Genomic DNA, 11,951 nt, shown 5'->3' with positions numbered 1-11,951 from the left:
CTAAGTATTCACAAAGCATTTACAAACCCCCAATTTTCTGATTCCTTCATAGAGTCTCACTAGAATAGAATAGTATACCATGACTTACCCACACTACTTAGCCACATCATTCTGTTTAGAGACAAAGGCCAGTCAAAAAGAAAGCAGTAGCAAAAGGATGTGGACCCAGACCCTGGACCTTAAATCCCAGAAGAGACTTTCTCTAAAGCAATTTGTACACACTATCCTTTTTCCGTTGGCCTTGGGTGAACTTATGACAAAATGAAGGTAATTATATTATCATTATCACACATTAATATCCTCCTAAGTGGGTTTTTCTATATGCATTCTGGGTAACCACATCCTCAGTTCCATCAAGGTTACATGGACCCCTGATAGCAATGAACACCTCTGTCTTATGGCAATATTAAAATATCTATTAGAAACTTAACACTTGTTGTCCTAAACAGACTCTTAGTTTTACTCAGCACAGTTCCCTGCCACTCCCACAGAGCAGAGTCCCTTAGGGAGGGACTGACCCACTGAGGCAGGGACAGCATCCAGCCTCCCCTAGGGAGCAGAGTTCACTGAGGAGCATGATTACCCCCCCACACACACACACACAGACAATGACCTTTGTTTGGCTTGGAGATAGTCTGTGAGTCATAATTTGGAGATAACTTGAACCATGATTCTTTAGAGGTGACATCTCAAAATATTTCCATACCTCATCTTAATAAGGAGATGAGAAAGATAAATATGACAAACAGAAGGCCTATTTTGATACCTCAGAAAAATAAAAACTAAAAGGAAATGGAACTTACTGACTGGGGAAGAAAGGAAGAGAAAAGGTAAGAAAATCACAATCACATAACAGAAGTGTTTAAGATGAAAAATATTTAAACATGGAAGAAAGAGTGAGGGAAATGATTATCTCCCTCTTTTCTCTTTCACACCCATTTGAAGAGTGTAAAGAAAAATCTTTAACTCCAAAGAAAAATAGGAGGGAACAAAACAAGGGAGAGAAAAAGGCCTAGACTCTTCCCATGAGAAGTTAGTAACTGAGTGAAATAAGGTAAAGACTTTTAAAGGGTCAGAAGGCAATGTTTTCAACAGTACAGAGATGGAGGTGGGTAGTTGTTTTCTATGAGGGGGCCATCTAGTCTTGGTGGAACTGCACATGTGGTTGCATGAAGAAAAGTCCACACAGACTTCATCATAAGGACAGCAACAACAAAGGGCAGCACAGAAGGATAGAATGATTTATGGTCCAGGGTTTCGAGTCCTTATCCCTATGTTTTCTTATTGACTGACCTAAACAGGAGTTAGTACAGGTGTACTTGCTATTCTTTTCTAGTAGGTGCTATGGGGGAGTCAGGAAATGGGGACTGGAGTATACCCCATCATCAAAATCAAACTTATCTGATTTGGTTCATTTAGCAGTTATAAACACAGGAACTATTCAGAGTTTCAGCAGATGTGATCAATCACTTTCTGCTGCAGTAGTTCAGTTGTAGTTTCAGTTCTTGGGTCAGGATCCCCTAGGAACTAGGAAAATCCGAAGTCCCAATTCTAGAGTTTTGCTCTAAGATCATCCAGAGATTGAGCACAAAGGATAATTGTTTTGCCAAGCACAGCCTACTTGCTGGGTCTTAGCCCCAAAAGACAGTATCTCCTAATATCTTGACAATAAAAGTATAGATGTCATATCAAGAATTATAAAGGAATAGTAACTTCTGAAATTCAACACTCAAGGGACACTTGAGAAAGGCAATTCTAATATCTTTATCCCCCATTGTTGCAAGTGTGAACTGAATTTAGAGTCCTCCTTGATTGACCAATATAATAGTTCTTCCAAAACCCTTGCCAGTATTGTTGACTATATTTCTGGAACATATTTTTTTTTGTTTTTGCTAGGCAATGGGGTTAAGTGACTTGCCCAAGGTCACACAGCTAGGTAATCATTAAGTGGCTAAGATCAGATTGAACTCAGCTCCTCCTGACTCCAAGACCAGTGCTCTATCTACTGCTTCACCTAGATGCCATCTCTTGAACATATTTTTAAGGGTGGGGTCATTTTGAGTATTTAGAAAGGAAGAAGCTAATTGCTAAATACAATCGTGGCTTCAGCAAGAAGTTATGATAGATTAATCTAATTTACTTTTTTTTTTTGACAGAATAAGCAATGTCATATGCATGGTATATTCAGGTATTAGCATAGCTTTTCAAAATTTGTTGTTGTTGCTATTGCTGTTTTTAACCAATGCCTTTTCTTTTAACATCAGTCATATCAGACAATATCATTCCCTGCTTTCAGTTAGTCTTTCCCCAACCTTAATCACTGAATGGGCATTGCCTCAATCAAATTCAGACCTGGAAAAGAACTTAGCTTCCACTGCCTCCAGGGCCATTTCCAATCATCCTATTCTTTATTTTGCCATTGGGTCCCGATGACTCCTGAAGAAAAAAAAAATGAGGGTGGTGATTTTACACAGCCCTCTCTCACTTAAATAAAATTCACTTGCATGTCATGCATGGTATCATCTACCTGAAGTCTCTTTGAGAAAGAAGGACAAACAACACAACTACCTTGCAACTTAGAAGAACAAATGATACATTGACAAAACATGCAATATTCCCAACCAAAGAAAAATATATTTCCTTGTGTCTTCTCTGGGCCCAAAATACGTTGTTCACAACTTTGTAATAATGCATATGGTTTTACTGATTCTTCTTACTTCATTCTGCATCGATTCATATGTGCTTTTCCAGTTTTCTCAGGATTCTTTAGTCATCATTTTAGTCATGACCAAAAAAAATCTTAAAGTCCAAATATAGTTGGCCTCTCTGTTACACCCTGTTATTCAGCATCTGTGGCTCAACAAGCCTGTTTTTTTTTCTACCTGTTCCCTAGGTTGTCTGACCTGCTCAGGCTAGTTCTAAACACTCTAAGATTTCTGTAGTACCTCTCAGTATTACATAAGTGAAAGATGTCAGATTGCAGATATCTAGTAACCAAGATAAGGTACAATAACCTTAAACTGACCTAACTATACGGATTATTCTATAATATGAAATAATATTAAAACTATCATTGGACATATATGTATTCAAAAAGGATTTGAATGGCCTTACTGAAATCCAGTTAGTGGAAGGGGCTAAAAGAAAAGCAAAGGGAAGAAAATTGATGCTGCACATGGCCAAGGAGGACCCACCCCAGCATTTCCCAAGGCACCTGATGTATGGTGACATGACGTGTCCCTGAGTCAAGTTAGGAATGTGGCTCATGATAATAGCCAAATCAAAACTGGTCACTTATGACTAGTTTAATGTTATCTCTGAATTGGGTTCCTGGGCCTTGTAAATTTGTTTTTAAAGTTATAAATGCAAACAAAGACTTCAAATGAAGAGTATTTTGCAAATCTTTACAGTACTACATAAATGGAAGCCACACAATCTATTAAGTCCCTTTTGAAGGGAAAAATAGTTTGTTTTGGGTGTACTACCTGGAAGGCTGCAAACAAAGGTCAAGTACGGATTAGTAGCCATGGAAGAGAAAGCATAATGGTTAGTACTTCTACCCAGATATTTTTTTTAAATTAGTAGAAATAATCAGTCCTAGCAAAGCAAATTGAATTTGAAGAGAATGGACTTAAATTTCTATCATTGGTGCTCCCTAGTTGACTCTATAAGTCTGAACCTTTCCGCAGTGCCTAGATAAATAGACCTGTTAAAAACCAGGGCTTTAAAAAGGCCAAGTTTTCCCGCTGCATCCAGGGCCAGCTCCGGTCCTCCCGACTCCTATCTGGCCCCGGAGCCCCACGACTCTAGAGGAGAAAGCGAGGCTGGTGACAGCAGGACCCCCCAGAGTCCAGGCAGGTGCTTGTCACGTTCCCTGGCGGCATGGTCTTCTTCAAGAACAAGGACAAACAGCCGCCAGCGGCATTCACACTGCCGAAGCCCAGCCAGGGCGCGTCCGGGGGGGGGGGGGGGGGGGGGCACTCTCCTTCTCCTTTCTCCCATCTCTGCAGCTTGGCAGAGTCCATTTTCCTCCCATTCCAACTTAGTTTGGGGCTTCCTCCCAGGCTTGGGCCCCCTTGTCCCGCCGCACCCAAACCACCCTTGTAGCTTTCTGAGCCAGGAACGTCCCTCCGCAGATGTGCTCCATCCCCTCACTGATGGGCTTCTTCTGGGGTCTCAGTTTATAGAGGGGCCCCAGGTCCAGAGGAGGTTGGGTCTCCGAGCCCCGCTTTTCTGCTTCCTCTCGTGAGCGCTCTTTTCCCGTTAGAGGGCACGCGGCGAGTCGGGCTTTGGGGCTTTTCCCGGCAGCCCCGGTGGGCGCGGCGCCCGCGCACAGGAAGGGTTCGGTGCATGGAAGGGGAGGGCGGCGCGGGCCTCCGCGGCTCCGCAAAGGACGAGGCGGCGGCGTCTACGCGGTGTGAGCCGGGGCGGGAGGCGGCACGGGGCGGGAGGCGGCACGGGGCGGGAGGCGGCACGGGGCGGGAGGCGGCACGGGGCGGGAGAGGGGAGGGGCGAGGCAGGTGGTGCGCGAGGCTCGGGGACGCGCGGGGACGCGGCCAACAGCCGCGGGAAGAGGGTGCGGAAGAAAGCGCGGGCGCGGAGGGAGGCGGGGCCAGCACCGGTGCCCCGCCCCCATCTCCCCACGCCCGCGCCTGGCGCAGCGCTTCCCGCCTCCCGTGGAGACTCCATTTCCCACAAGGCGCCGGGGTTCGAGGCAGGCGCAGCCGCACGCTCACGCGCTCCGGGAGGCGCGGCGACTCCAGTGCGCAGGCGCACCCCGGCCTTCGAGACAAATTGGGAAGCTGAGTGCGGTTTGGAGCCGGCGCGATGGCGGAGACGGACCCCAAAACTGTACAGGACCTGACCGCTGTGGTGGGACCCAGGGCCGGGGCCGGGGCGGGAGGCGGGGCGGGGGGCAAGATGGCCTCGGAGGCCCGGGCACAGCCGGCGCGCCGCGGGCGGTGGAGGGGGCCCCGGGCCCCTCGCGGCTCCTCGGTCTCCGCCCGTCCCCGCCCAGCGCCAGCTCTGCGGCCGCGCTCCGGCTCCGCTGCCCCGGCCCGAGGCGCCGCCGCTCGGCGGGGTGGTGGCTGCCCCCCGTCCGCGCCCCGTGTGACCCGGCCCCTGGCCGCCCCCGGCGGGGGGAGACCCCGGAGGTCGTCCTTGAACCGTTCTGAGCCCGGGCCTCCCCCACCCTGGGGCCTCCGGGGGGCCGGGGGCAGAGCCCAGCTTGTACCTGCGGGACTCCACACAGCGGAGCCCCAAGGCCCGGGAGCCCGACGCTCCGGCTCCCGTTTCGAGGCCCCCACCCTTTCCCTCATCCCCGAGCCCTCCGACCCCACAGCCCAGAGATGCTGCCCAGCCAGCCCCCCACCCCTTACCCCACAGCCCAGAGATGCTGCCCAGCCAGCCCCCTCCCCACCCCTTACCCCACAGCCCAGAGATGCTGCCCAGCCAGCCCCCCACCCCTTACCCCACAGCCCAGAGATGCTGCCCAGCCAGCCCCCCACCCCTTACCCCACAGCCCAGAGATGCTGCCCAGCCAGCCCCCCACCCCTTACCCCACAGCCCAGAGATGCTGCCCAGCCAGCCCCCTCCCCACCCCTTACCCCACAGCCCAGAGATGCTGCCCAGCCAGCCCCCCCCCACCCCTTACCCCACAGCCCAGAGATGCTGCCCAGCCAGCCCCCCACCCCTTACCCCACAGCCCAGAGATGCTGCCCAGCCAGCCCCCCCCCACCCCTTACCCCACAGCCCAGAGATGCTGCCCAGCCAGCCCCCCCACCCCTTACCCCACAGCCCAGAGATGCTGCCCAGCCAGCCCCCCACCCCTTACCCCACAGCCCAGAGATGCTGCCCAGCCAGCCCCCTCCCCACCCCTTACCCCACAGCCCAGAGATGCTGCCCAGCCAGCCCCCTCCCCACCCCTTACCCCACAGCCCAGAGATGCTGCCCAGCCAGCCCCCCACCCCTTACCCCACAGCCCAGAGATGCTGCCCAGCCAGCCCCCCACCCCTTACCCCACAGCCCAGAGATGCTGCCCAGCCAGCCCCCTCCCCACCCCTTACCCCACAGCCCAGAGATGCTGCCCAGCCAGCCCCCCACCCCTTACCCCACAGCCCAGAGATGCTGCCCAGCCAGCCCCCCCCACCCCTTACCCCACAGCCCAGAGATGCTGCCCAGCCAGCCCCCCATCCCTTACCCCACAGCCCAGAGATGCTGCCCAACCAATCCTCCCATCCCACCCCCTTGCCAGGCAGCCCAGAGATATTTCCCAACTGACCTCTTCCCTATCACTTAATTCAGGATCTTTTTCTTTCTTCCTCTCTGCAGGTTCAGACCCTGCTCCAGCAGATGCAGGACAAGTTTCAGACCATGTCAGATCAGATTATTGGCCGAAATATCCTTTCTCCTTAGAGTTGCCCCCCCCTCCTTCCACTTCCTTTCCCATTTTTAGGCTTTCCCTCTCCCACAGTATTGAATGGTGGTACAATGGTATTAAGAAGTTGCCTATTCTTTTGCCCAAGTCACTTGGAATTGGTCCTCTGTCCTGAACTTTGTTGAGCTGGAGGCTAGTCTTGTTAGAGTCCACTTGTATGTATATAAAGGGACTGGGAGGTAACATAAATGATTAAAAAATTCTGACATAACTAGCTTTTCGACCTTTCCTACACAAAGGTTAGGCTAGGTATACACCTGCTCAGGTCAACCCAGGAACATCTGCTACACCAGGACAGGTAAGTATGTTTGTGTCTAAATCAACCTTTCTTTACTAACTGTAGCTATAGCCCCCCCCCACACACACACAGAGACATGTCTCTATATATGTGACTTGTGAAGACCAATCTGTATTAACTGTTTAGTTATAGCTTTCTGTTTATATGTATATGACTACACACACTCACACCCTCATGTATATCCATAAGGTGACCTCACTCAAGACATTGAGGTGTAATAGATATAGGACTAGTCTTGGAGGCAGGGAAGACTTATATGTGACCTAAGGTTGTGACTATGGGCTAATCATTTAACCTTTGTGTGCCTCAGGCAGCTCATCATTGGAGATAGTTTTCACACCAGTGAAATTACAGATTCTGAACTAAAAAATATGGGAAAGGAAACAAAGGAAGATAATTTGGGATGGGAAAATAGGTATGGCTTGTGAATAATATTATAATCCTTGGACCTTCCTCATTTGGGAAGGTCTCAGCCATTTAACCTTAGAGACTAAATACATGTGAGAACAGATACTTGAATGGTGGAGCAACTTTACTGAGTGTTGTCTTTAACATATCATACTTGATGATATGAGCAGTCGCATTGATGATCTGGAGAAAAACATTGCTGACCTTATGACCCAAGCAGGGGTGGAAGAAATAGAAGGGGAAAACAGAGTACCTGCTACACGTAATAGTTAAAGGTAAGAGATTAATTTTTTTTTGTCTGTTTGATAAAATTTTGGAACCCTGAATGATTCTTCTCCCCTCTTACTTGATTTTGATAGATTCTTGATATTAATTTCTTTCAATGAAGAAATTCAGATATTGGAAATTGATATATCTTAACCTTGAAAGAACAATGGTTGCCGTTAACCCTAAACAATGTTTTGCCTCCAGACATGAGGCACTGAATTGTAAACCTAATCCCTTTTGCTTTATTTCTTCCCTTGCAACCCAGAAAATAATTTATAGTTTTTAACTCTTTCCCATAGTGTTTGATATTTTAATCTTTCTAAATAAGTGAATTTACTGATAGTGATAAAATCATTGACATATCAAAAACAACAAAAATAATTAAAGCATGCCATTGCCTGCTTGTACCACATTTTGTGATTATAAAATACAAAGTAACAGAAATGATAAGTGAAATAAACAGTCATGGAAGGCAAATGATTTCATTAAATTATTTTCATCTAAAACATGGATTTGCTAAGTAATAATGTCTTAATGACTAACATGTCTCTATTGCCTCCTCTTAAGCATGGAATCATTCCTTTTTTACTTAGGGATATTTTGGGAAATAACTTGTTCCTAAGTTTCTCTGGACTTGATTCTTCCTGGTTTAGACAAAAGAATCCCCATCAAATTAATTAGAATTTTTCTCTCAACAATTGTGAAATGGAAAAAATATTTAAAATGACAGCAACTAAATAAAAGAGCACTGGGTTTGGAACCAGAGAACCTTGGTTTAAATTCTGGTTCTGCTACTTATTATTTTGACTTGGGGAAGTCAATTAATACTAGTAATTATTCATATTTAAATAATAATAATAATGACTAATATTTAAATTGAGCCTACAGTGTGCCAGGGATTGTGATTTTGAACTCTTTTAATGATTCTTTCATTCAGTCCTCACAACAAGGCAGGGACTTAAAATGGTGTTTTTAATCCTTGTTTTACAGATGAAGAAATTGAGACAAATAGCCATTAAATGACTTGCCCACAATCACAGAACTAATTGTCTTAAGCTGGATTTGATCTCAGCTCTTTCTGACACCAGGCTTAGCCTCTTAGTGCTACCCCCTAACACTTTTCCCACAACAACTCTATATTAACAGAAGCATCAATATCCCCATTCTACAGAGGAGGAACCAGACTAGGTCTGTGGTCACGTAGTTAATAAGTTACTCAAGTGGAATATATACCTGGTTTTCAATTTAAAAATTATTAATTTTTAAACATTTACATTAAATTTAATAAATTGGTTAATAGACTTCTTTATTCACATTCAGATAATCTGCTTTTGTCAAGTCTATAGTATGTAGATACTGTATGAAAACTTTTCAGTTGATGATTTATGATTTATGTTCTTCTAATTCTGCATTATCATTTATAGATTTTACAGTGAAATTTTAACAACATTTTTTCTTCTCCCCCACAGGTTTTGTTAATCATTTGGAGTAGATTCTGGAAAATATTTTTTACAAGCCAAGAGGTGAATGAACAGCTTTTCTCAACTAACTACTGTGCGCAAACATTTTTTATTATAAAGCTTGTATTCCTTGAATATGCAGTTTAGGTTTCAAAGTGATTTATTTTTTGATTTCTTGTGCGTGGTAGCTTCATAATATAATACATAAAATGTGTAAACATTAGTTAGTAAACTAAAAATTCTGACTACTCTTGGCTAAAATTTTAAAAATTTTTAGTGCATTTTTTTGTCAGGTCATTGGTTGTTCCTTTTGTAGTAGTTTCAGTTTAATAACAAATTGCCGTGAGTTTTTTTTAAGAAATATATTGATTTTTTTCAAGTGTTATCAGACTCTCTTTGTGAAGTAAAAGACCCAGAGTCTATGGTTTGTAATTCTCAGCACAAAATTACTGTTGTACTAATAATGAATAAATGATATGTTGACCATATTTTTAAAGCAGACAAAATAATTCAAGCATTTTGTATTTAGATGTCTGTCATTACTGTTTCCATGATTGAGAACTGTACCTAAAAATCTACTGTAAAAAGAACTAAAAAAGGAGTGAAATTGATTGACAGTAACTACTGCCACTTTTTAATACACTAGAGGATTTGGATAGTGACAGTATCACAATTCCTCACAAATCTAGGGACAGAAAATAACCTTCTCTGAATTGCATTCACTGGTTAGAATTTTTGTGTATCATAACACTTCAGTAATTCAGTTATAACATCAAAAGTGCTCACTGTAAGAACTTGAGGGGATTTTAAAACCCATTTAAAATCCATACTTACCTGTGCTACTGATTTTAAAAGCATTTGTCGATTAGAAGAGAAAACAAGTGGCCATTGTGCATCCTTGTTCACTTATTAACTTACTAACTGATGAATGCCCTTATTATAAGCTTGGATTTTTTAAAGAAAAATTGTAGGTTTTGTTGTTTACCTTTTTTCTTACCTAATTCCTTGCACAATAACATTTTTGTAATGGGTTATAGGTGAAATGGAAAATACCAAACATTTTCATCATTTCATATTTTCTCTATGTTTTAATAAAGAGGTGAGGGACAAAGATTGGATATCTAGATGACTTATTTCATCAAATTGCTCCTGTGTTTAAAAAAAAAGTTAAAGTCAAGATAAAGTTGAAGAATGATATAGAGGTAGAGGGTCATTTTTCCTGAAGAGAAACTTTTAAGTGAATATTTTGTGATTGTAGGAGTAATTTTCTGTACCACCAGATAGTTTATTGTATTGTTATAAATATGAAATAAAGTTATAAAATGACAACTTGTTCTAGTCATAAAATTTGTTAGAAAATTAAGTAAACTTAAACCTCTGTTAATAAACCAAATATTTATAAGTGCTTACTATATAGAGATCCCTTTGCTTTGTATCCCTGGCTTGGTCAGACTGGTTGGAGCCCTAGTGTGGAGAAATTCACGTTTCAGGCAGGATGTACTATAGGCATTAGGGAATGAAAAAGATTTTTTTTTAATGGAATGACATATCTGTTTTAATGAGAATAGTAAATAGAATTCTGAGTTTGATGGAGGTAAACTTGAAGGTATAAATATGAAGAATACTTAGAATGTTATGTGTGTTTAGAAGAGATGAGGACTTGAGCTAAGTAAGTAAAAATGTTATTAGAATAAAAATTGGGCATCTGATTGAATGTATAGGATTACGGAGAGGGGAGAAAATTGAGAATGAACCATGTACTATGATAAGCCTTGGAGATATAAATACAAAAGCTAGACATTGCTTCTTGAGTTTATAGAGTAGGGGCTAGAAGACGGTAGATAGAAGAGGACAGTGTGCAGGTATGGATACTTGAAGACATATCCCAAAGAGCACAAATCCAATGACCTAGCTCTTGGGCAAAGTTAAGGATAAAGATAGTTTTAGGAATGGAGATGGGGAATAGTATCATAGAGTCTTAGAGACTATGTATTCTAATCCCCACATTTAGCATTAAGGAAATAGGCCCAGAGATGTTAAGTTGGCAAGGTCACATATTCAAAGGTAGTAGAGGGCCTTCATTAGCATCTAACTGATCCTACCTGTTGGGTAAGGGCATGTTTCTACATAATTCTACATCCTTGAGTATTCAGTTCATTCCAAAGACTATTGGAACTGCAGAGCTTATTTTCTCTTCAAAATACTCACTAGTAGGGGCAGCTAGGTGGCACAGTAGAGCACCAGCTCTCTGGTATTGGGAGTACCTGAGTTCAAATTCTACCTAAGACACTTAATTGTGTGACCTTGGGCAAGTCACTTAACTCCCCCCCCCCCCATCATCACTAGTAGGAGCAGCATTAATTACTGGAAGCAGACAACTGGCTGGAGTGGTGGACTGTGTTAATCTAAATTACAGCTGCTCTATTGGGGTTTGTAAGTCAGCATTTGGGACACATTAGCTACTGCTTCAGACTCCTTTGCTGTTGTAGCATCATTCCCATCTTCCTCAACCTAATGTGTTGAGACTACTTGGAGGACACCTTGGTGATGGTGGGGACTAGGTACATCCACCCTTAGACCTAGCTGTGATGTGGTGGGGACTGTTGTTTGAAAGTGTTATTATACTGAGAATTCATCTTCAAGAAACAGATAAAAAGTGCACGTTGAAGGAGGACATTGCCTTATTCTTCAACAGGTATGCTGACTGATGTGTGCTTCCTTGTGGTCAGAGAGATGAACTTGCACTCTTAACCATCCACTTTCCTGTGGTGTCCTTTGAATTTCTGGAACTTACCATCTTCCCTATTGATACACAACTCTGGATTTCTAGACCTCCAAGGATGGTTTAGACTGAAATGAAATTCAGATTTTGCCTTGTGTGAAGGTAATAATTGACATATGAATACATAAGATTACCAAAGAAGCATATATAGAGAAAAGAAGGTAGAATAGAAACTTGGCAAACACCCATGCCTAGGGGTAATAAGTGTTTTTGCTAACAAAAGAGGGAAACAAAAAGTAGAATCAGGAGGGTTCTGTACCATATAAATCATAAAATAGAAGTAACAAGAATTAGGAAATA

The 11,951-nt window shown here is 43.7% G+C and overlaps 1 protein-coding gene across 1 annotated transcript; it reads left to right on the top strand.

The window, feature by feature from the left end:
• Window positions 1–4,680: 4,680 nt before the first annotated feature.
• Window positions 4,681–9,987, top strand: HSBP1 (heat shock factor binding protein 1). Its single transcript, XM_074209755.1, has 4 exons — window positions 4,681–4,872; window positions 6,331–6,397; window positions 7,297–7,417; window positions 8,879–9,987. Exons 1-3 carry the CDS (start codon window positions 4,828–4,830, stop codon window positions 7,413–7,415), a joined length of 231 nt encoding a protein of 76 aa, XP_074065856.1. The 5' UTR covers window positions 4,681–4,827; the 3' UTR covers window positions 7,416–7,417; window positions 8,879–9,987.
• The last annotated feature ends 1,964 nt before the right edge of the window (window positions 9,988–11,951 follow it).

This window comes from Macrotis lagotis, chromosome 1, assembly GCF_037893015.1.
Source record: "Macrotis lagotis isolate mMagLag1 chromosome 1, bilby.v1.9.chrom.fasta, whole genome shotgun sequence".
NCBI classification, from domain to species: Eukaryota; Metazoa; Chordata; class Mammalia; order Peramelemorphia; family Peramelidae; genus Macrotis; species Macrotis lagotis.
Note: the sequence above shows the minus strand (reverse complement) of the source record. Positions and strands in the feature narration are given on the sequence as shown.